This window comes from Streptopelia decaocto (genome assembly GCF_964273445.1).
Source record: "Streptopelia decaocto genome assembly, chromosome: 1".
Classification (NCBI taxonomy): Eukaryota; Metazoa; Chordata; class Aves; order Columbiformes; family Columbidae; genus Streptopelia; species Streptopelia decaocto.
This window is the reverse complement of record NC_138663.1, coordinates 16,229,569-16,255,255: the sequence shown is the minus strand read 5'-3', so window position 1 is coordinate 16,255,255 and position 25,687 is coordinate 16,229,569. Positions and strand designations below refer to the sequence as shown.

The following is a 25,687-nucleotide window of genomic DNA, read 5'->3' as shown; positions in this document are numbered from 1 at the left end:
GTGAAGTGTGTCATCTTAACTTGGAGATTTTACAGCAAGTTCTGGTGCAATTCTGGCTCACAGGTGACTGGGCCAAAGGTGCTCTGTTCTGCTAAAAACCCAGACCAGCGTTTCCTCCTGAACCTTAGAACTAAGATTACTTGAGGAATTACCCACTCCCACCCCATCCCCACCTCTCGTGGTTGCGCTGGCTTTCCGTGACACGGGATGCAGCTCAAGGGACGTGGGGACAGCCACGTCTGGGCACAGCACTCCAGTTCCCACAGGGAGTCAGTGCGACAGGGCTCCTGCTGACACAACTTGCACCCTGTGAGAGCGCACCCACTCCTTTCGTTATTCCATACCACACTCTCGCTTTCTGTCCACAACACAAATAAACATGACCAAAAAAGTATCACTGCAATAAAAAACTTTCTTCTCTGGAACAGCCTTGCACACGCTGCTCAAGGTAAATACAGGTGGTACAAGGCTGCAGTGGTACGAGCTGTACCAACCAACCAGCACAGCAACACAGTAAAAACAGCAAAACAACAAAAAAACCCACAGTAAAAACAGCTGTACCAACCAACCAGCACAGCAACACACCTGCAGCTCAGCCTGGATCCACTCCACAAGGCAGCATCTCACAGCTGGAAGTCAATCCCAATTTTTTTTTCCATTAGCAAGCAGCCATCACACAAGCTTTGCTCTAGACAGAACAACACGAACACACCACGCAGGATTTAAGACACACCAAGCCACTTGGCTCTTTTATGTGAGAATAGAAAATAACATTGAAATTCTGGTACAGAAAGTCAACTGAGATCAGTATCTCCCACCAGTACAGTCTGTTCCAGGCAGATAAGAAACAAGTGTCAGGAGAAAGCCCAAAGCAGAATCAGTCCGAGCAGGAGAAGGGAAGAAACCTCAGAGGGAAACGCCAAAGAGAAACAGGAACCAAAAATTTACAGCTTTTGATTTACTTACTTACCAAGGACAAGAGTTTCTCAAAGCTGCTTGAGTTTTAATTAGCGTTAAAAAACCCACAAAAGAGAACACCCCAAACCTGGCTGTCAACCCCAAGGACCTGGCTTCCTTGAACTTCTGTCTTTCTCAACAGCTGAACAAAATTCTTGCCTCATTTCCCATACTTTGTTTACTATTTCGTATGATTTCTCAGTTTAGGAAGCCCTTTGCTTTGCATAGCAATTCAGCTGTATTATTTACACTGTGCTCATCACCAAGACCCAAGTGTCCTCTGAAGTACATTAACAGAAGTCAGCAAAATCTGACAATGCCACAGAGATTTTTATTTTTCCATAGTTAGTCCTCTCAATTATAATATTCATTCCATGGTGAGTGAGGCCAGGGTCAGCATCATCTCCTAATATATAATTAAATCAGTTTTGCTGAGAAGGAATCATATTATTAATTTTTTACCCTGGTGGGACAACTGTTTAACCACAGGTGTAAGAGGATGTTTTACTTCTCAAAGCACCATCTGCATTAGTAGCATTCATTCTTAGTAGCATATTTACAATATAAAACTGATATTGCTCTCTTCATTTCTTTTACAAAAACCTTCATGAACAATAAGGATTAATTCTGCAGATCCCTTCTCATCATCTGTCTGCAGCAAAATGATTCAGATTCCCTGAAGTCACCTACTACCAATTCCATCGCTCCCTGCCCAGGCTGCACTGAATTCCATATTTCTGCAGTTTTCGCTGGGCCAAGCAAGGCAGCTTCTTGCTCTTTCTCCTCCCCATCTCAGGATTTACAGACCATGGCTTGCATACTAGCAGCAGGGGTACAACAAAGGTTGCATCAAAGCAATTTCTTTACCAAGGAGTACAAAGAGATTTCCTGATCTTTTGCTAGGGAGTCTTGCCTTATTACCAAAACTACAGTCAAGTGCCTTGTTCAAAAGGCAAGTTACTATTCCAGCTCAAAAAGACTGTGCACACTGGAGCCCATTCTCAGCATCCTTGGGCACTTCCACATCCACACCAGAAGGGATTCTCACTGCTGTGAAGCAGCTGTGTGGAAACACAGAGGTTCTCCCCTGCTCCGCATCATGTTTCTTCCAGCAAGGAACGGGGGGACTATGGAAAGGCAGCGGCGATGACCAAAGTTATGGCTTGGGCTGCACGTTACTCCCTGAGTTCTCTCTCGTCTCCCTCTTCTTCAGGATTTTCTGGGATCGCTCCCCAGCTGTAAGAATAGCATCTTAGCCCCCAGCCCCACCATCACAAAAGAACAAGAAACCCCCAAACCCCAGCTCTGGTACTGCCCTTCACCTGCTGCCCAGCCCTTCCACACGTCCCACGTGTGCTCTGCTCTCCTCGGACCCTTCCTGGGCACAGAGCCAAGGTCACCAAGATGTTCCAGAGGTCGGTGTCAGTCATCACAATGACATTCAGCTTGATCATGAATACTCTATCGGCAGCAACGCCTCTTTAATCTCCAGCAGATGGTCCACCTCACTGGTCTCACAACTTCCTGTGACTCCATGTGCACGCAGAAAGACAAAAAAAGCACACAAATTGTTTTGTTGTTGTTTTCTGGGGCCTTGTTCTGGTTTGTTTTTGTAAAGGCTTCGTATTTTGCTGCCCATCAGCACTGTCTCAGCATATTGCACAATGTTTTCTTTATTATAAAAATGTCTTCTGTGTCCAGCAGGAAGAAAGTTTTTCCAGGAGTCTAATGCGTATTATTGTCTGTAATTAGAGGTAAGTGGTTGCTTGTGTGGCCATCAGGAAGTGGGACCTAGTCAAACAAAACCAAAGCGTTATTAATGGCTTGTCCAGAAACAGAATCTTCCCCCCAACATATATTTCTTTATTCTTCTACATTTCTTGTATGCCTTCTGCCTGCTGTCCCAAACAAAAACCATACAAACCTGCTTCCCTTTCCAACTCTCTCCCCACTCACATAACCTTGCCAGCTGGCAAACTTCAACCAAATTTGAGAGAAAGGCAGAAATCTCAAAGGCTACCTACAGGCTTAAATGGCAGAAATAAAAGTAAAATAAAATCAAGCAGTTGCTAGAGGAGCAAGTCTATTGATGCCCAATGAAGGGAAAGGCAAAGATTGTTCAGCTCTTTCACACGGCTTGGCAGCAGCCAGTGGGCTGATGAGGAGCAACAGGGAACCCCTGCAAACCCAGCGCTGCTTCCTCAGCCAGCAGGCCACGCAGAAGAAGAATATGTGAGGGAGACTGAGGAGGCCTGGGAAAACATGTCATCTCTGTAGCAATGTGAAAATAATACAGCAAAAACAATGGAGGGAATGTAGCAGAGACATCTTTAAGAGACACAGTTTCAGTAATTCAGCTTCTTACAGAACACCTCGCTTCCTTATGTGTTAAAGTTTCCACCTAATTTTAAAAGCTGTTAAATCTCTGCTCATACGCATGTCAAGGGGAGGGTTTATTGCCAGCATCTTAAATTCTGCTGGGACTCAGTCCCAAAGTCATCCTGCTCATCCATCCTCGGGAAGCTGTACCACTCATTTAATACTTGGAGAAAGTTTTTCTTACCGATGTGGATCTGTGAGAGCCCAGTCTGAAACGGCAAAAAATAACTTCTGCTACAAATCTTCCAAAGCCATGTAAAATTCCTGCAGTGTCAAACGAGATTTAAATTGTCACAAGTAGTAAAACTGTAGTACTTATGCAAGTATTACAACAAAACTCCACACAATACTTAAACAGGATACAGTGCAGTGAACGGGTGTGTAGAACACTGAGAAATTAACATAAAAAAGGAACCATCAAGGGCAGGGGAAATTCTAACATTGTGAAAAACATCAGTAAAGGCAAAACCCAAGCTATCCAAGCAAATGTAATTTCCTCTGCCCAGCTTTCCTAAGTGAAAATACATTCTGCGGGACAGAAATACCTACTTTGAAAGAGAGCTCTTAGTTCAAGGTCCCTTTACTATTCCCCCTTCAAATGAAGGTCAAGAGAAGAAATATCTTCTAATCAAAATATCCTATTATGTCTTGACTAATAAGTGAATCCTGCCTTTTCAACTGTTTTATTTGAAGGAGCAAATCCTGCAGTACATTGCCAAGTTGCACAAGGAAAATCCTCCCCATTACTTCAGACGGAATTCTTATTTCAATTTTTGGCACTGATTTAGCACTGGATCCCAACTACAGAAAATACATAGAATACTAGAAGTCAGTGTGTGTATGTATGTATGTATTTATCTATATATCCATGTTCTTGCTCTTCCAGAAGTAAATAAATTATGCTATAGCTACCGAAAAGGAAACAACAACAGGCCCTCAGAACAGCAGAAATGCCAAACTGGGACACCAAAAAATAGTAGCTTTCACTGCATGTTTCAGTGCACACAAATGAGCACTTTGTCTTAAACCTGCTAGAGCTTCAGAACTCCCCTGTAATTTATCCATAACATAATCACCGTGACCAAAAAAAAAAAAATCTAACAGGAGTTAAGCATTGATAGTTACCTGTCGTTGAAAAAATTCCCCCAATAATGCCACAGAGCCTCACTAAGAACTGCCAAAAAGGCATGTGTTCTTCGGTCACTGTCACCATAAGTGAGCTGATGTCGTATTTCATGAATATTCCTGACACCCCATGGCTGCCAGCTGCATGGTTAATTACTCTTTCCTGAAAAACAGAAACACAAGTTAGTCACTTCTTGTTAGTCACAAGGAAACAATCTAAATAGGAGTGATGACAAAGAGCTACTTAATCAGAGCTGGGAATCAACAGAAGACCAGGGAACATCAAGACAACTTTGGCCAGTACCTTCTAAAGTCAAACATCATGAAATAACCTATTGTCCTGGTCACTGGTCTTCTGTGCTGCATCTCAATGTTCACTATCATGCTCCAGTACTATCCTCTCAAGATTTGCTGACCTGGTGTTTTAAACAATGATGTTCATAACTGGGTTGCTTTTGGTACCTGTGAGGACAAGTGTGACAGTCTTGGTCTAGCCTGTGAAATCAAATGAGGGCACTGGTATAATACAGCGGCCCAACTCTTCCTACTTTATGCACTACTATTAGTCACTTAAATCAGGATGAGTCCTTCAAGAGACATTTAAGTTGCTGAACAACTTTAGCTGGGGCAGTTTTCCCAGAGGGCGTATATAAATCTACATACTGCATCTAAGACTCATTAAGCTTCATCCTCCTTCTGCCATGGAGCATATCTCCAGATTCACATGCCACAAAGGATTTAATTGCTGGTTCTTAAAAATACCAGGGGAGACCCTAAACTAGAGTTTACCATGACTGAAATTCAGAAGCCTAAGTTAAATTAGATCAATGCTAGTTGTTTTGCTCAGTGCATACTTATTTATATGCCATAATCCATTACTGTGATGGGGAGGGGAGGGCGGAATTCACATTCCTAAGTTTCAAAAATTCTGAGGCCTGAAAACAGAAAGCCAGTCAAGCCTCTTTTCACAATTTTTGTCTGTCAGGTCATTTCAGACAGTCACACAGCAAGAAATATGCCTAGATAAAAATAATGACTAACTTGCCCTGACTGCTCTAAACACATCAGACTCCCTCGTTTTAATCCAAGAACTTCTATAGTTTCTTCTCATTGCCAAAATTCTTAAACCAAAAGACTCCAAAGAGTAGAGTGTGGCTGCTGTAAATATCTACTTTTTAAAAAAGGTTTCAGGATTAAAACAAAAAAACCCTCAACACAATCTTAAGGTTCTTTCAGAAGTTTGCTACCATTGTTGTTAGTGAAAGGTGCTGATAAATGTACTGCCAGGTAAGTCTGGCTGAAAATATACAAGGGCAGCAGAAAAGAACCTAATTTACTGAAGATAAACTCAGACATGTCTAGGCTAATAAGAGTAGAGAAGACAGACAAGCAAGACTGAATAGAAAAGCAATATATCACAGCTCCATTTCACCTGTAGATTTAATGGTTTCTGCTCAAAAAATGTGCAGAATACAGTACAAAATCAAAAACAGACTACCACTTTGGCAAATACACACTAGGCGACTTCTCCAGTCAGCTAATGTTGACATAAAACATATTGCTGCTTTTGATACCAAACCAAAGTAAAAAGGATGTCAAAATCAAGTATCAGTTATGATACCAGGTCACAGAAACTTTGCAATGGTTTTTAAAAACAAAGTACAGAATGCCTTCTCTGTTTCAAGAGCATGACAACATTCAGCATGAGAAGATGGATGGTTGGGCACACTAAGAAGGAAGAGAAGCCCGCAGGTGGCTGAACAGAACCTTGCCATTGCCCCAGGACAAAAGAGAATTTTGTTTTTCCTCTATTGTTTCCCTAAGCCTCAGTGGTCTTTTGAGGTCAAATGGTGAAAAAAGAATACAAAGTTAAATAAGAATGCCCAAAACTCCACCCTCAAAAGATACATAATTCTTTTTCCACAGACCATTTTGGTCTGCTTCTAGCTTCTGCTGCTCCAGATGATTTCATTGTTGGTTGCTAAAGGTTGCTGAAAATAACAACCCTGTATCATACATCTCAGATATCAGTGAAGCCTTGAAAGGATTAAATCCCTTTAGCACAGATAAACACAGCATCTCAAACATAAACACTAGCCAAGATGTTTCTGCCCACACCTTTCAAACTCTGCTTCCCAGTCTCTTCACCAGGGGCAACTAAACCTCACTGTACTCAAGTTTTAGCCGTGGCCAGCTGACCACCTTTGTCCAGGTCTGCATATGTGCCTACTCTTACAAAACAAATGCATTAAGTTGTTCAGTGTTAATAGCCTTTCCCAGTTCACCTGCTAGGGGTACCTGATTTCCAAAGATAAACACAAACAAGCTTTACAGGTAACAGGGCTACCTACTGACAGTGCAAGCAACCATGTAATACCTCCGCTATTCACAAGCTTTTCTCCTAAGCAATCTGTGGCTGTGTTGCAACTTCCATAAATAACACACATCCCCACAAAAATTAAAGACCCAAGACTGCACAGTTAATTCACAGAAACTATCTTTAGGGCAGAAGGAGAGAAAAATTTAATTCAAGACGAAAAAATGCAATAAGGAGTAAGACTAGCAGTTGACTGATGTCCAGAAGTTTAAGGAGCGCCTTAGCTGTCGCAGAGATTGTGCCGAGGAAACATGAAGTGGATTGCTAGACCAGCAGGAGGTGGGAGTATATTGCATTATGAAATTCCTCTGCCTTCCTCTCTTTATTTCCAAGAGTTTTAGAGCAAACCTTTCCCTTCAGTGGTCTGCATGTCCCACGGTGAACTCCAAGATGTCATCACCACCCTATTTCCCTCAGCTCCATATTTTTCAGAAGTACAGCATGGAATTGTGAGGAAATAAAAGATTTTTGTCCCTTGGAGAACATCACATACTGTATTACAGTGAAGTACCATCCTAATCTCTGAATTTCCTTTCATCTCAAGGCTTCCTTCTTAACGCTCGCTTTATCTGTAATTTTTAATTAAAATTTTGGCAAGGATTTTTTAATTTGGCTTTTGAATCGAAGATCAAAACAGAGTTCAGTGTCTGGAAATGAGACACGTAACTGGTATACATAAGGTCTTCTTCTTATTTACAGCAGTCTTTAAAATGAGTACTTTATGTTTTGCCCATGTACTATGTTGCAATAACTACTTTATAGATTCAGAATTAAAAGCCTCTCCAAGCCCAGAAGCAAAAGCTCTCTAGCTTGGAGAATAATTAAAGTAGCTGGTTCAACAAAGGTTAAATAAGACAGCTGAGAGACAAATACACTTTGTGTGGTTAATTTTTCATACAAACTACCTTTGTTTCCACTTCTAACACTCCACGACCAAGTTCACGGCATTCAAATGAGCTGTGGTTTTTTGTTTGCTTCCTACAAGGATAAGAAACTAAAGGTGGATTAAATATTTGTAAAGCTACACTCAAAATTACAGAACTAAAACTTACAGGACTTCCCCACCACCACCACTACTAGCATCCAGTGAAGTAGAAATGACTGGATATCTATCATTAATTATAGTATCAGATTCCAGATTTGTGGTTGCAAAACAGTAATGCGAGAAGTTGGCATGTGTCAGCAAGCATTTTAACATCAGTATTACATTATTTACAGATAAATCCAGTGCACTAGAACATTCTGCACAAGTCTCTTCACACTACAGGAGCTTTCAAAACCACAGTACAACTAAGTCTCCATTTTCACAGTTGAGTTTTTGTAAAGAACAATCACTGTTTCCTCTGCATGGTTTTCTCTTCTACTTACCCTTTCTGTCACCGAAAACTGATGCGTTTCTGCTGAAATTTTATACGTATGTAGCTTGGTTGGCACAACTGTGATAAAATATTGGAACATCTGGTTGTCTAGAAGAAAATAAATCTCACTGTTGAATTAAGTACAGAGCCAAGGATCATTCATAAATAAATCAAACAAATAATACTTAAAACAGTTAATCAGCTAAGCCATTTACACTAAGGACATTCTTCAAGGAGACCCAGGACTGCCAAGGCTACTTCAGCACAATCAGCACGAACAAAATTAGTTTCCACGGGCAAGGCCTATGTCACATCTGTACTCAGAGGAATTTACACTTTACCCATGTGATATCAACATTTGTTAAGGTCAGGCCACGCAAGGTTTCAAATGAAATGCACAGACATTCCAGGACACCAGAATTGGGCAAGTTTCACACAGTCACATTTTGCATGATACGTACATCTTGACAGTGGCTTGACTAGATTTTAGCTATTGAATTGTCTACACAACGCTGGAAGCTCTTCTAAACGCATAACAGTTTTTCTCTTGATTAGACAGACTTCTAGAGAATTCATCTACAGCAGCCAGCATGCTTATGCATTTATGATCGTTCTGTCTTGGTGCAATTCCCCAAGAGAACAAACGGTAATAGACTGAAGCAATTTGTTTGAGCAGCTTCAGAAGGTTCTGGGGATCGCTCTGGGGAACGCACGTCAGAGGACAAGGCGAGGGCAGATCTGTGAGGCAGGTTACTACGCTCCTTTATTTATACATGATGAAACAAAGCGATACACAAACCCTGCCTGCAGTAGCCTCAAAAAAGACACTATGGAATTGACAAACCAAATACAGGAAGAGAATCCAAGACTCCTGATGCTGTTGTGGTTTTTTTCAAAACCAAATCAGGCTTATTTTCCCCCATTATGAAAACAACCAGATGTATCAATCTCCACTGTATCATACTGCTGCAAAATTCTTTGCAACATGCTCAGATGTACTGTAGTTTCAACATAACACAAATCCAGAAGACACCGCAAATGAACTTCAGCGAAACAAAGTACAGCAATATTGATACTAAAATCATCCATTTAAGATGATATGTAGATAACTGAACAGTGCACTGCTCGCTACCAAATTCAGCAGGACATGTTATTTGTAAATCACAACATACATGAAATATGATAATAATTTAAATATAATTATTGGAAAAAATATAGAAAACAATATGCTTTTTTTTAACACACAACACTTACGATCTGATGCTATTTTTTCTGTTCCATCCAAAGGATTAATGATTCCTGGAATAAGCTCTCCAAATGACAAATGATCTATTCTATGAGAGAAGTTATAGGCTGAAAGACAATACAGAGGAATTAAACAAGGTCTTTTTTAAACTACTAGATTCTGCACTCTTGTCAGAGAAAAAGATGCACTCATTTCTCACATTGGAAAACATATTAGTTAGAATATTTCAAATACTGGTGCATTTCACTGGATTTGTGCCTGTGATTACATCAATATGTCTACTACATGTTTCAAACCAAACTCAAATCCTATATATTTAACAAGTAATTACATTTCTCTATTAAAGAACTTCTAAAACAAATTATAACTCTATCTGAATCAGCTCTGGATCTGAATAAAGTTGGAATTTAATGACAGAAAGTTCCCAGTTGACCAAATACTGAAGTTATTGTTCTATCCGGGTTCTTGTATGTAATGGTATCTAGAAGACTAAAATTTCATAAATGAAATGTAAAGAGGAAACATGAAGCAACTACCAAGTTACTGCACTGCCTGATTTTGCAAACATATTAAAGCTCTGTAATATTATACACTTGTGTTGACATAAATTCATGTGCACACATTTGGAGGTTTAACCAACACCAAGTTCATTTTTCACAGAAAGTCACCCTTGCCTCGCATTAAGTATGGCAGGAACACACATCTAATATCTAGACTCATAATCTAAAAATGAAGTTTCTAAGGACAAAGGTCAGAAATTTGTAACCTTAGAAAAACAGACTTTGCAGGAAATGGGTAGTTTGGAGTGAAATATGGGAATTTCATACGGTATCTGTGTTAAAACACATTTGAGATTCCTATGTTATCATTACAGTAGAAGCAATCTAAAGATAATATTAATAGTGTTCAACATATAAAAGTAAGTCACTACTGAGTCATAACATTGCAAAGAATATTCTTCACTTTCGTCTACAATGCAATTGCCCAGCTAGAACATCTTTACACCAGCAACCTATGTTAACGTATGAATTAGGAGGCAGCAGTCGGAACAAAAAGATACTTGTTCAAAAGGAGGTGACAAAAAGAACTTACACTCATGGCTTACAAGGGCTGCCAAGTGTGCATGGCCTCGAGGGTGTGGTATGGCCCTAAAGAAAGCAAGATACGTTTTATGAAAAATCTGTTTGATGAATCCACACAAAAGATACAGCTTTCCTAAACAGAACTATGTAGAAAAAAATACCTTTCCCCCTCTATTTCAATAAATACTTATATATATATATATATATATATATATATAAAATATGCACATGTGTATAACATATAAATGTTTAAATATCTATAATATGTATGTTTTACAAATATAAGTTGTATCTATATTTAAAAATATGAAATTTTTATTACTGCCAAGTACAGACAGCCTGAATTATGAGGTACAGGAACATAAGACTCATGGAAACCCTCTCACACAAAATTACTGTCTCAAAATTTTAGAAATGTCAAAACCACATAAAATCCCCAGGCTCCCAGAAGAGTCACCAAGGCCTAACACATGAAAAGCTGCAGAACTGCTCACGTGACCGATGGAAAATTTACCATACTTGCTCTATGACTAAGAAAGTTAACTACGCTCTGTATTTGCTCCCTGACTAATTAAGATAACTTCAGGTCTGGATGCTGCAAGGGAAGGCCAAGACACAGACTGGTAACAGCGAGAAGGGGAGAAAAAAGTGAAATTCTGTCTGGAAAGTAAAACAGCCTCTCAGCCACGCTTCATCCTTACCTGTCCAGCCAACAATGCAGGAACCCTTCCCTGCTTAGCTTAAGTTAAATCATTACCAAATGCATGTAAGTTTTTGACAAACAGAAGGTGGAGAAAGACAATGAGATCAGTCAAGATAGGACTACAATAAATAACCAGGCAAAAAAGTACAAAGGCAGCCAGTCAGAAAAGCCAACAAAAAAAACTCAACAAACCTACAAGAAGATCAAGCAACTTTGCAGAAACACAAATGTAATGATGAGCAAAAGGAAGCAAAGGAAAGCAAAAGATTATTCAGGGTTGCAGAACTAGAGACAGGAAGAGAGAAGTGATGGCACTACAGGTGAAAGGCTGAAATGATCAGCTCTGAAAAGCGCTGAAGAAGTTGGACATCCAGGGGCATATCAGAGAGGTGGTACAGGACCAGACAAAAGTGACATTTAGAGAAATATCCACAAAAAGACAGCAGCTGGAATGACACGTGGGTAAATTAGAGAGTACAGATTGCATGCTAAGATCTCAGGTGACAGAGATGGCAGGAAGACAAGTGAGGACAGCAGAGCTGGAGGCACAGAGAAAAGTGAACACAAGTTTGTGTGCAGTATATATAAGCTCATACCATTGCTGAAGTATATCAGAAAGTCTCTCCTCAAAGCAAGGTGAACTGGCATTTAGCTCCCTAACTACAGTTCTGCAGCTATGTTACTTCAGCACCGAAACGGCACATATCGACGCTGCACCCACATTAGCGAACTGCGTACCAACAGAAAGGAGAAGTTTGGACAGGCCCAGAGACTCCAGGCAAGTACAAGCAGTCCACTCCATGTCATACACTATTTTCAAGAGTTTTCAGCCTGCAAGATGCTAGAATTCATAACTACTACATTGCATGCAACACTGTACTGCACCACATTGCTTTAATAACTTCTGAAGAAATTTGTTTTTAACTGTGCAAGAAAATATACCAGATGGAAAAGAGTACCAAACATGTGTATGGGAAGGTTAATAAAACCCAGTGATTAATTCAAAAGTGTAAAAGCAGACACACACATATACATGCATGCACTATATATAATGTAGAAGTCAATTCTTTTTTATTTTCAACTGAACAGAACATACTTGCCCACAGTTATGTGAAAGTTCCCTGCCACTTTATTGACATAGAGATGACCATGAATTCTGCATGCATCTGGAGACTGTAATGAATTATCTTCCCTGTTTGAAACAAAAACAACATAAAGATTACTTGAGAATATTCACTAACAGAAATAACACACAGTTATATTTCCTTTTTCTAGCATAAAGATATGTCATTATCATCTACCGCTCCTTATCATATTCTTCTGGAATTATAGCAGGGGTGGTAGAAGGGAAGGAATCTAAAAAAGGTCAGTTTGATGAAAACAATAAGCTTTCTCTTGTACTTATATTCAGAGATCTGTCCTACAAAGCTAACTTACAATACCTGAACATGTGAACAGAAAACATAAGACTCAGTGTAACTTGCTGCCCTGGGGATTTTTTTTTCCAATCATTTGTACCCAAAATGGTTTGTTGGGAAAGGTTTAATGCTACAATGAACACTGTAGCAAGAACAGCTTTCAACATTTATTTTTTATGAAACCTTCCTCTTCCAACACTTTTTGGGATGTCCACAACTTGGAACATATTTCCAAATCTGTTCCTTAGAGAGATACAAAAACATTTTAAAGATATCTCAAGCATAGATACCATCTCAAATACTGCACTAACAAGTATCATAGGGGCACAGAAGGACTTAGTGAATCTGAATATATCAATTAAATGAGAGAAAAGATTTCGTGAACCTTCCTGAGCTTTGCCTTACGAAAAAAGGATGTATTCTGTCCTCAAACAGGGAGATTACAACATGAAAAGTGCATACAGTATTTTTGGTGTTTGCTTTGTTTCATTTATGGTTTGCTTGTACGGGAGTTTTGTTTGTTTGCTTGTAAGGGGAAAGGAAACTCAGCTTTCATTTTAAAATGCAATAAAAAGCAGTAATGTCTTCTTCCCTTACAACCTTATCTTCCAGAAAAAAAACCATCATAACCACAATAAAACGTGAAGCCTAATTAAATAGGGCGGGGCAGAGCGGAACACCACCACCAATAGCCAAATTTTTCTTACCGTGGTGGCAGTGCTGTAGAAGCACTTTTAAAAGCACTTTTGAATATCACATCTTGAAGAGAGTGTTCTTCTTGCAGCCTACTCTGAATTACCTGCAGCATCCTAAAGATTACAGAGTCAAATGTGAAAGCATGTAACAGTAAAACAAAACAAAACTTCACAATTAATTATCAGTTTCAGCTGCAGGTTATAAATCAAGAAGTTAGCGAGGTTCCTGTCAGTATTAAAATGTTACAATAAACTTTGAGAATCATATTTTATGCAGAGCTTAAAGCTCTGGTGTTCACAGCAGTGTGTTACCAAAATATGAAAACTAGCCAGACTCCCAAATAAGCTTCAGGACCTATTACAAGACTAGCAGTATAGCAATCACACACATAACCAAGCTATTCCAATTTAAAAGATAAACAGTGTGTCAACTCAGTTATATGAAAGACTCAAACTCACTTGCTTTCCCAATAACATGCCAATTTGTTACTACTGGTTATTTAGATATCAAGCTGTGACATTTAGATACCAAGCTGTGCTACATGTCTGAACCTGCAATTAAAACTTGTGCTACCATGCATTTGTTCAGAAACCTAAATTGAATTACCCCATACATGTTGGGTTGCAACTGCATGACCCAGTTCCACAAATAAGCCCAAAGCCAAAATTTTTTCCCCATTACTCAATTTTTTTTTCCATTTCTCACATAATGACAAAGCAAAGTAAATTAATATCTTTTCACAGGTTGGCACTCATAAATTACAAACAGGAACTGTTAGACCCAAGACACAGTTCTGTCACATGACTGGTGTACCTCAAAGTCACTTTCAGTACAAATAATACAAAACATAGGCGTGTATCTCAGTGCGTTACCTTTGCCATTCTTTTTGTTGTGGGCTCAGTTCAAATACTACCTGAAACAAAAATCACACATGTAACAAAATATGCAGGAAGCATTGAAGTCCCATTCATGAAACCCAGAAGAGACGTGGGGTACGGGAAGAGGTGTGGAGTTACAATCCACCTCACAGAATCACAGACTGTTAGGAATTGGAAGGGACCTCAAAAGATCATCTGGTCCAATCCCCCTGCCAGAGCAGGAACACCCAGATGAGGACACAGGAATGTGTCCAGGCATGTTTTGAATGTCTCCAGAGAAGGAGACTCCACAACCCCCCTGGGCAGCCTGTTCCAGGCTCTGTCACCCTCACCATGAAGAAGTTTCTTCTCATATTTAAGTGGAACCTCCTGTGTTCCAGTTTGTACCCATTGCCCCTTGATCTATCATTGGTTGTCATTGAGAAGAGCCTGGCTCCATCCTCATGACACTCATCCTTTACATATTTATAAACATTAACAGGGTTACCCCTCGGGCTCCTCTTCTCCAAGCCAAAGAGCCCCAGCTCCCTCAGCCTTTCCTCACACAGGAGATGCTCCACTCCCTTCATCATCTTTGTTGCTCTGCGCTGGACTCTCTCCAGCAGTTCCCTGTCCTTCTGGAACTGAGGGGCCCAGAACTGGACACAATATTCCAGGTGTGGTCTCACCAGAGCAGAGTAGAGGAGGAGGAGAACCTCTCTGACCTACTAACCACCCCACTTCTAATCCACCCCAGGATACCACTGGCCTTCCTGGCCACAAGGGCACAGTGCTGGCTCATGGTCATCCTGCTGTCGACCAGGACCCCCAGGTCCCTTTCCCCTACACTGCTCTATAACAGGTCGTTCTCCAACTTTTACTGGAACCTGGGGTTGTTCCTGCCCAGATACAATACTCTACACTTGCCCTTGTTATATTTCATTAAATTTTTCCCCACATGGTACCACATACTGGAGTTTATGAAAGGACTTTGCACTTTAAATAATACATTTAGTGTTCAAGTATGAAAATTTATGTCCCTTTCCCCCTAGAATTATTCACTTGTTTCCATTTATAACTTCAGCATATTTTCCGAAAGCTCTTGTAACTTCAGTAAGCAGCCTCTGCCCTTCTAGCCTTTGACTAACATGGGCTAAAAGCAGCACTGAGTGGCAATTTAATTCTAAGTGATCTAACTGACATGCATGGTTTTGATGCAAACAGCAATTAAACAAGCAGAGGAGCAAGCTGTGAAAGACAAGGGTGCAGGTGCAGACTGTTTATTTCTAGGGTTATCCCACACTAAGCACTTCTTTAGTATCACCAGTAACATCTGTGCACTGAATTCAAATCTATGTACTGTTAATGCTGATGTACTCCAGACAGTAAATTCAATTGCAATTAATGCTTAAACCTACTCAGAGCCATGGCCAAAAGAGATCAAGTATGGGAATTTTCCTCTTTCTAAGATTATAATCACTAGGGCAACTGCTACCATGCAGCAGCTACAGCAGCACAGAGATGACTGTCCTGACAAAAAGGGGAAGTGTCCCAAGGAGAACAAACAAACAAACCCAAGCTCCTTCCCCTTCCCGAGGCCATCCTTCCATTGAGCCATCTCCTTTTGCTCACACACGAGTAGGAATTTGGACAAAACTGTTATAAGTTGGAATACGGTTCAGTTATTAGAGAATGTAACAATTCCAGCAGGAAGGTACATTCTCCAATAGGTTTTCTGTAAATGTCTCCCGGTTTTGTTAAAAACAAGACCAGCTTCTCCTGTAGTGAATTTTCCTTTCAGCTAAATTCTTCTAAGTAACTGCACTTTTCTGAAGTTGAATACATGTTTTAGTAGACATAGCAATGGAATGCAAGGTCGCTGATAAGAATGCATGTCCCGTAAGTGAGAGGGGCAAGTAGAAGTGAACTGAACAGGTGACTAAAACTGACCAACTAAGTATTCTATCCCATCCATGTCATACATCTTATAAGGTGGGAGATCACAAGGGTCTCGTTCTCTTCAACTAGAGCTGACATCTAGAGAGGACCATGTCTGTCTGTCTGCCTGCGATCTGAGGCCTACTGACAGATCCTGCATCCCTGAATCCAGTTCCGGTGTGCTGCAGAGTCCAACCCAGGACTTCCGGGTGCCTGCCCCGCAGCTGCCGGAGCAGTTCTGAGCTTTGCCGGGAAATTCAAGATTGGTTTTGTATATTTTGTATTATTTTCTCTATTTTATTAGTAGCATTGGTAAAACATTTCTTCCAGCTTGCAAGTCCTCTCTCTCTTTGCCTTTCCTTAGTGGGGAGAGGGGAGTGAGGGGGTTAACAAAGCATCTGCCACAGTTTATTGTCGCCCTGCAATTAAACAGTGAGAAAATGATAGATTACTTTCATACAGCATAATTACCCCAAAGCTTACTCTGTTGTGCAAGCAGAACCACCTTAAGAGCATAGGCTTACACAATTCCAGAGGCTTCAGTTCACAATACAGAAATTAAAAGGATACTAACCCAATTTACAATCTTTAATGCCATTCCATATTATAAGGATATAACGGTGACTTTCTACCGCTTTTTAGAATCATAGTCTTCTTCTAGTTAAAAAGCAGTTACATAAATTCTCCTTTGATGAGAACGCCAATGGTTTTCCTTCCATATCAAATTCTGTTAGCATTTACACCTAGAGTTTGCACATGTAAAAATAATTGTAGAAATCACTAGAAATCCCAATGCTACCCTTTTTTCCTAACAGATTCCTGGGGTAACCACTGCAGACCTTACTCAAGGAGCCCAATTGTGGGCAAAAAAATACAAGCAAGCAAGCCAGCCCAGCAGTGCTCTGCACCAAGTAAAGACCAATTTCCTTTTTAAATAAAAAGCTAAGTATCAACTTACTGGTTCATAGATCAGCGCATCTGCAGAGGCAACCATTGTTTCTGCTAAATCCAGAACATCAGCCCCCACATCTATTTTTAACAGGGAGAAAAATATTAAGAGTCTTACAAATTATCATAAACAAACAAAAAAAAGTTCAAGTTGAAATGAAATTTCACAGTACAGCAGTAAACTTTCAGTGTAAGTTACTGTTAATTGTTAATAAAGCCCAAACCTAAAGAAAAACAACTCTGGCAAGAAGCAGATAACTGGGAGGTAGGGGGGAAACCACAGAATCCTACTTTTCAACCTATCATAGAATCATAGACATAATATCAGAGTATAATCAACTGATACACAGTGACCAGAAACAAACATTTCAAATTTGCAGTATTGTCTCACTGATGTAGCACCTTCAGAGGTCTTGCATGAACCACATACACAAACTTTCTAGGATCTCATAAGCACTGAAACCAAACCAAGACTAGGCAAAACAGAGGATAAAGTTTGGTTTAATTTCTCTTTTTAAAAAAAAAAAAATCAGATTTTTAAAAATTTTTATTTTAACTGGAAAATAATTGAAAAATATTAAAATAAATGTTAAGAGTAAGAAGTGATGACTTACAAATTAATACTTGTGAGAGAAACACAAATTGTATGGTACACCAGTACCATAAAATTAATGCACGATTGAATCTAGCCAGAAAAGTGAGTCTTAAGACTTGCTTAGATTCCTGGTAGCAGTATTGTTTCTCCTTCTCAGTCCAGGATGACCAAAACCACAAATAGTGGTTGAAAAGAACAGTAAGCATTGCCTTAAAGGGAAGGCATACATATGTGCATTGGGAGGATGAAATTACCTGAGGGTTCTAGTATTGTTAAACAATAGACTAGGTTAATATTTGCCAAGTTCATAAATAAATAAAAGTTGTGTTAAATTCCTGCTGCTGAGTTCTGCCTCACTGTGAGCTTTTAGATTACTCCAGCTAGAGAGCGACTGCAACAACAGATCCTTTTTTTGTCCTGACAGACAAGGCAAAGATCTGTAAGATGTGAACAAGATGGCATAAATATTTTTCTTTACATCTCCTACCAATTCTTTCAGTGAGTCATATGCCATGAAGATCACTACATACCATCAAGATCAGAAAAAAATTCACTGTTAGAATATTAGAATATTTTGAACAATATCCAACTACAATACAAACAAATGCATATTCTGAAGAGCCTTTAAAGTGTTTCAAAACTTTAATTGATGGAATACTTACATTGACACCTCATGGCAACCGTAATATCTATATTGATTCTTAACTTACTGGAAAAAAGAAAAAGGGAAATAGCTATATAAGTAATATGGAGGACAACTATCAAGAGGTATACTACTAAACTTCTCAGACTACTTGCAGAAACACAGCCAAATAACATTTACACCAATAAATATAAATTTAGGCTGTTTAAAATTTTTGCAAACAAATGCGGACTTTTAATTATGAAAGCACTGATGACCACTCGTAACTTAAGAGATAAAACCACCAGATTTCCGTGTTGAAGTTTACCATGAAACTCCTAACATTTTTTTGAAATACTACTGGCCCAAGAGTTTGTCACTAAGTACAATGTTTTCAATATTTTACTTTTTTTTTTTCCACACAACAACAACAGTGCAATAAATTCCATAGAATGCAATGGATCAGGGCTATGCAGGAGTTACAAATCTAAACCTGAGTAAATATTTGACCACTCTCCTCCTCTTTTGTCCTTAAGACATGATACTGTATTTCCAATCCTAATCAGAATTCCTCAGGACAGTGACATTCAGGATCAGGCTGGGAGGCTGCTAAAACCACTCCCTAGAAAACACTGCAATGTCAAAAAGATTGTTGGTTTTGCTAGCAATGCTTCTGGAAATAGTTATTTTCTCAAAAATGCTCCTATATTTTAATAGCTAAATGCCTTGTATGTTAAGATCTTTACCCTGAATGTTTCTATAATGAGGGGAGGTGAAACGCAGTTCTTCCCATTGAGTAGGGGGAAAAAAAAAAATCCGAAAATACTCCAACACACCAGAAGTCTGTTTGTAGGGCATTCCCCAATATTCTGGGCATTTCATACTTGTTTTCACGTTAGTTTCACAAAAGTCGTTTAAACTATAATGACTAAATCCCCAGGGATCTTCTGGGAACTTAGCAGACCACAAAGAAATGACACCAGTGTGGGATTCAACACTTGGCTCAACCTGGGATCAGACACGGTCAGCAGACAGGAGAAAAGCAGTTACAGTGATACCAATAGCCATTGGTTTAAATTGTCACAGAACTGCAGGCTGACTGATAAACCCACAATCAAACTGGAAAACATGCAGCATGATGTCTCCCAACCCCCATAATAGTCTCTTAACCTCTAGACTATCCTTCCCATGCAATAGCTTCACTAGGGAAAGAACCTACTTTAGAACCTACCTGAATGTGAAACTCCCATCTGTCTGAATGGATTTAATCTAAATCAAGTTTTTGATGCATCTCCCTTAAATGTCTTGTTGGTTTGTGGGTTTTTTTTGTTGTTGTTGGGTTTTTTTACTACAGAAACCTTTGGTATTTCTGCTGTTCAAGACATCCAATTAATATACATATTTTTAGCTTGTTACCACAGCAACTAGTCAAACAGCTTTTAAAATTATTTCAGTTTCAGACACATGATATTTAAAGGTGTTCAGTGCACAAACTCTCCATTAACTTCACAAGGACTCACAGGTGCCTGACCACATCAGGAAGAAAGGAGAACAGTCCAGACAAGCACATGAAACCAACAGCAAATGCATCTTCAGCTGATCTTGAAAGCCGTAACTGAAGACAAGATCAGCAGCAATCTCTAGATAACGCAGTCAAAGTTCTGAGTGCTTAAGGTTCACCTCCAGCAGCACAAAGTATAATGGCGATACACTAACTGTATGAACTAGAGTAAGCATCACGTGAAGCTGGTGGGTTTACAAAGCTGATGTGGTGTTACGTATTACAACGTCCTCTGAATTGTTAACCAATATTCCTCAAGGGACTCCACCAACAAATCTACACTATTTAGACTTCATTGCAGAAATCTCAATTTCTCTTATTTGTAGATTCCAGAAAATAAAAAATCCAAATCAATCAACAGAAGAAAAATCAAGTCCCTTTAGTATTTAATTTTTAATTTCCACCATAAATTGCTTCCAAGTCACATGAACATTTCAAATGTATTTTTTCCTGAAATGCAGACAACTTAAATTTTAAAAGGAATTATAATTAATAAAAAAATACCTAGTAAAATCCTTGTCTACTTCATATTCATATTTCATCCATGTGTCCCGATACACCGTGAACTCCATTATAGTCAGGAAAGCTATCGTCGTAAATGCTATCAGGGAAACTGAGTGGTCAAAAGAAAAAAAGTTTAGATTGTGAGAAATATTATTCAGAAACACAAGCAGAACAAAATTCTAACATTCCAGAATCTAAGCATTACCAGTAAAATAGTGGTATATTAGATTTATAAATCCAGAAGCTGCTCTTAGAGAAATATCTTCATATCTACAGTATTTGTTTTTACATAGAAGGGGAAAAGAACAAGTCTGACTTTTGCATCAAGAAAGAACTTTTTACATTAAGTACGGTCAAATCCTAGAATGATGGGGAGACTGCAAAATCCCTTTATGGAAGATTTAACAGGATAGATCCTCCTCTGCACATAAAACAAAGTGCCCACAAATCACTGTCAGGGATGGTCTAGGCAAATTCAATCCTAAATTCAAAAGTGAAATTAGGAGAAGGCACACCTTGAAGTCCCTTCAAGTCTCCACTTGCCTACAACCTAAGTTTTTATAATGCTTTTTTTTTATATGCAGTTTTAGCGCCAAGAAGCTAGCAGACTAGAGAAATAATATGCATTATATGTGTTGTCCAGTTAGCAAAAGATGTCCTTATTATATTACTTGCAGTTAGATGTACAGTCAGGACTTCCACTTCAATATTTCAAACTATTCTCCCTCTGGAGATAAGCAACACATAGCTATCCATTCTACCAACAACTAAATAAGTGATGAACTGATATGAAATTATTTTTAGGAAGAAAACTAAATGGTTTATTTTAACAGGATATGTGCCTCACTTATCTCCAAAGAAGCCTATTCATCACACTCACAACCTTGTACAATGCAAAGGGAATATTATCCTGCTGCACATAGCCAGAAATGTAGTAACAGATGCACAGAAGTGCCTGCTACACCCCTTTTATTAAATCATGACTTCCGTTAAGCTGAAAAGAAACTTCAGTTATGGAGCACAGTAGTGATTTGTACAGCTTATTAGCAGTATGTGTTTTATATCTGCATTCTGGGGAGTATTTCTACAGATTCTGTGAAGGGCAGCTTGAGAAAAAACAAGCCTGTTGTTGATGGACTTCGACTGACTACACAGTGGTCTGCAGCAGGGACATGAAGGGATGGTCCTACAGTATCCAGAAAGAAGCCACTGGCTGCAGCACTCACTGCTGCATTGATCAGCAACATTTCAAGTCCTAGATTTCTGCTGAAGCTGTGTAGCCATCAGACATATGAAAACCTTCACGGCAATGCACACTGTGAAAGCAGATGCACTAGTTAGCTAATTATGCTGGCTATCCGTTTCCTTTTGGGGCCCAGCACGCCAGACTCAGCCCAGGAAAGCTGAAGCACCATCTACCCTACTGCAGGAGGAAAGCTGGAGCCACACTGTCTTTCCCAACATGAGGAAACAAATAGAGCCATAGCTGCTTTCTGGGTAATTCTGAGCAAAAGTATTCGTGGATCTCAACAGGAAAATAAAGTCTGTAGAATTTCCGAAGACAGATCCTCTTTTCTGAAGGCTCTCCCAGCCCCCAGCTGGAGTCTCAGCCCTTTCAAGGCACCAGTACTTCTTCTGCAATGGGTTTTAAGGCACTGCAAGTCTGAGAATAGAGTCTTGCTATGTTTGGCATCCCTATCACACCAGAATGTAAGCCTGGCACTTGAATCCTGAATGCGACAGGAATACCACATTCAAATTTTATAACAGCATGGAATAAGACAATCCTATACTGTCATTTATAAGATTATTGGGATAAACTAAAGAATGCTAAAGTAACTTCTGGTGTTGAGTAATCCTTAAGGCATCCCTTCACCAAAGTGAAGTTCTCTGATGCTATAATGCAAAAAAAGGAATTTTTAAGCATTTATTGTTTTTCTGTGAATTACAACATAAAAACGACTCACTTGCTTTCTCAGGAACAGAGACTAACTTTAACAAAGAGTTATTTAACCAGCTCTTAGAGATTATTTTATGTACAATAATCCTTTAATTATTAACAGTGCTATTCAGGAAACGAAGCAAAGTAATACAGATCCTTGTGATATTTACTTTTACACTACAAGTGGTGTAATGACTTCAAAGGCTTATCTGCAGATTGCAATTGCTTCTTGTACTTTTTATTTAACTGAGTTTCAGGCAATCACACGAGAGATTTTTGTCCTCCATTTTAAACTAACAGCTAGCAGTTCCCCATCGAACTGCAAACAAGTCCAACAGACAAAGTCACCGTTTCCAGATCAGACTGTAACCCAACCCAACTTACAGGCACAATTTTCTGTTCAGATATATACAGAAAAGGTACTTCTTACAGCTACAGTTTTTTCAAAGAAGCTCAAGTGACTAATAAGGACAATACAAGCACATGCCCTGGAGTAAAGTGTTTAGCTCTTCAAAGGGCTTTCCTTACTCCTAAAATCAACTATACCTTCAAGACAAAAAGCTTTAGAGAGCTGGTCTTCATCCTGTTGTTTAACTTAGCCAGCTCTTAGACACCACTGGAGAATGTTTTTCCTCTTTTATGAAACACAACCTGAATTTCAGCTCATGCTGACACAGCATCACTCAGAAACCTGACATAGATAAAAGGGTTAATGAGACAACAAATTGGAATATTTTAATATGGCCTTGGTACAGTGAACTTCCAGTGGTAACTGGCTAGAAGTTTTTACCTCAAACCTTTACATTGGTTTCAGTCTCACCAGTTTTACACAGAAATCTCCCTTGTGATTCATCTATTTGGATAAGATACTATGCCTTGTCTTTAAGCAGATGAGCTCTGTCAGTCCACAAAAGAAATCAAGAAACCAATTTTGGGTAGTTTCAAATGAACACAGATGCCTGTCTTCCTCCTATTGAAGCTTCTACTCCCGGAGCATGCTAGACTGAGCTAACAGCCAACATCAATCATGTCAGCATCTTAATAAGGCCTACCTGTGCCTCCGGTTGCTGAAGTCTCCACGTAGCTTTCAGGAACCTTTGGAAAAGCATCCAATTCTTTCATCAAAGTCAAGGTCTTCTTCCGATTCAGTCGCCTCATCTTCAGCACACTCCTCCACCTCCTCCTTCATATATTCCCTCTGATTTGAGAATAAATGATTGCGATTAAAAGACAGAAGCAACATTGCTCAAATTCACTGGCTATAACTATAAAGCATTAATAAGACAATTAAAACCCAGGAAATATGAATGGTCACTCTTGCTTCAAGAAAACTTAAAATTGGCCTGCACACTGCTGCTTACACTGCAGCCACATCCAGCACATTCACCATTTAATTACTACGATTAATTTCTTTGTCAATTAAATTGTTATTGGTATTGGATATATTCAATTTTAAAATTAAACAAAAACAAAAACAACAAACTGAGTTCTAAAGTAAGCTTGCTAAACAGACCTGACAATGCATGAAGTCACTGACCTAGCAGAGAATATCTAATAGGCTACATAAACTCGGGAGGACATCCAACTTCTCAGGGCTCCCGTATTGAGCCAATGTGGGAACACACCATATACTAAAGGAAAAAAAAATACATTTTGTGTTTTTACAGCTATAGAATTTTCAAGTAATAATAAAATTAGCATTTTTTTCCTCTATAAAAATGCCCCCCAAAGCAAATTGAGTATCAAATCCTAGCTCCGTCGTTCAGAATCCTTTTTGTCCATGACACGATATTTGCCCTGCTTGGAGTTGTCAATACACTAAGCACCAGGATGCCGAGAGAAGCAGCCTGCCCAGGAACTACTGTCTTAAACTGTTTCCAAATCATGCAAATATGCTCATAACACAGTCCTGCCAATATACTGCGTGTTTTAACAAGCTGGCACTGCTGTCTTCCTTCTGAGGAAACGCTGCACTTTGCCCAGAATTTCTGAAGCTACAAAAACCACTGTGCATTTACTGTATTCTGCGACTATGTCATATTATCACCCCCTATTTAAAGGCACCAAGGCAGGCAAACTAACCTACACTGCCAACATGTGAATCCTCCTCATCATTGTCTTGTACAAAAAAAAAATCTGTTAACTCATCTCCCCCATTTCAAGAGCACATCAAGCCTCCAGTGTGGCCTAGTGAAATTACCTGAGAGCTATTCCCCGCTCTGCCGCTCCCTGGTGCTGAGCCGGCTTCGTACTGTGCAGTAACCAAGGAATATGCTTTATTGGAAATATAAGTTCACATATGCAGAATCACAATCTATCTTGTTGGGAGCATCAGTCAAGTCAGTCTGCAGAGACCAACTAAATGATACTGTGTGTTGTAGAGGATCCAAAGGAACCACAGTTAAAGCAGGCAGAGAACACAGATGCTTAACAGAAGTTCGGTTATATAGCATTAAAAAAAAAAAAAAAATCAGGGAAACAAGGTTGTGTCCTTACTACACTACATAACTGTGTTTTAAAGAATCATCTCAACTCCACTCAGAGTACCTTAAGAAGTTGCAAAACTTAGGAGCACAGATATAGCAAAGCAGCTGCTTGGACACAATGACTGGAGCCATAACATTCATTATCACAGAGCAAACAGGGGACGGGGCTGCCTGCTGTGTTACACGGACAGCACTGAGGTCAGCTTAGCAACTCGTTGTTTTCTCCGCTATCACGTGTGGAGCAGCACACCTCAAAGAGGTACCAGGTAAACCCAGAGCATTTGAGTATCAAGAAACTTTCTAAATCATTCTGCATCGGTGAGTGCACAGATTTCTCTAATCTAGCTAGGAGCATCCAATTTCTTCACTTGTTTCTTTGATCCCAAATACACAGACTCGCTTTCCATTACAAAGTGAGACAGACATCTGGCATATTCCCCCCTGCCCATCTCAACGCACCTACCTCAGAAACGCCAAGTATAAAATTTGGAATCCATTGCTACGAAAATAACATGTTATGAATCCAAACACCGATTACGTTTTTTAAAAAAATACATATTACTACAAGCTAAGAGAAGGAAAAAGTACAGCACAAACGCCACTTGAGACCAGAGCACCCACGCAAAGCGACTTCAACCCAGCTCCACCTGAGGGGCTCAGGCGCTTCTCTCTCACTCAGACAACGTGGAAGCGAAGCCGCTATCGGTGCACGCCTGGACACCCACTTCCACACCGCGGAGCCGACCCACGCCCGAACCCCCTCCCGGGGCCTCGCACCCAGCCGCCCATGCTGAGGGAGGCCCGGGAGGCGGCCGCCAGCTCGGAGCCCACACGCCGGTGCGGGCCGCGGGCGCTCCCGGCCACCGCCGCGCTGAGGCGGGCGCAGGCCCGCA

At 39.8% G+C, this 25,687-nt stretch overlaps 1 protein-coding gene across 2 annotated transcripts in view; it reads right to left on the bottom strand.

The window, feature by feature from the left end:
* Positions 1–394: 394 nt before the first annotated feature.
* The window catches only part of ERGIC2 (ERGIC and golgi 2), a 28,451-nt gene continuing 3,158 nt past the window's right edge, over positions 395–25,687 (bottom strand). For both annotated transcript variants that reach the window (XM_082051323.1, XM_082051322.1), the window contains exons 2-14: positions 23,361–23,506; positions 20,367–20,475; positions 18,342–18,388; positions 17,095–17,165; positions 14,214–14,254; positions 13,353–13,454; positions 12,324–12,419; positions 10,535–10,590; positions 9,451–9,549; positions 8,207–8,304; positions 4,462–4,624; positions 3,521–3,600; positions 395–2,748 (exon numbers count right to left, since the gene is read on the bottom strand). In XM_082051323.1, coding sequence (XP_081907449.1) covers positions 2,683–2,748; positions 3,521–3,600; positions 4,462–4,624; positions 8,207–8,304; positions 9,451–9,549; positions 10,535–10,590; positions 12,324–12,419; positions 13,353–13,454; positions 14,214–14,254; positions 17,095–17,165; positions 18,342–18,388; positions 20,367–20,475; positions 23,361–23,466 — 1,134 coding nt within the window. In that variant the 5' untranslated portion in view covers positions 23,467–23,506 and the 3' untranslated portion in view covers positions 395–2,682. The remainder of the gene's footprint in view (positions 2,749–3,520; positions 3,601–4,461; positions 4,625–8,206; positions 8,305–9,450; positions 9,550–10,534; positions 10,591–12,323; positions 12,420–13,352; positions 13,455–14,213; positions 14,255–17,094; positions 17,166–18,341; positions 18,389–20,366; positions 20,476–23,360; positions 23,507–25,687) is intronic.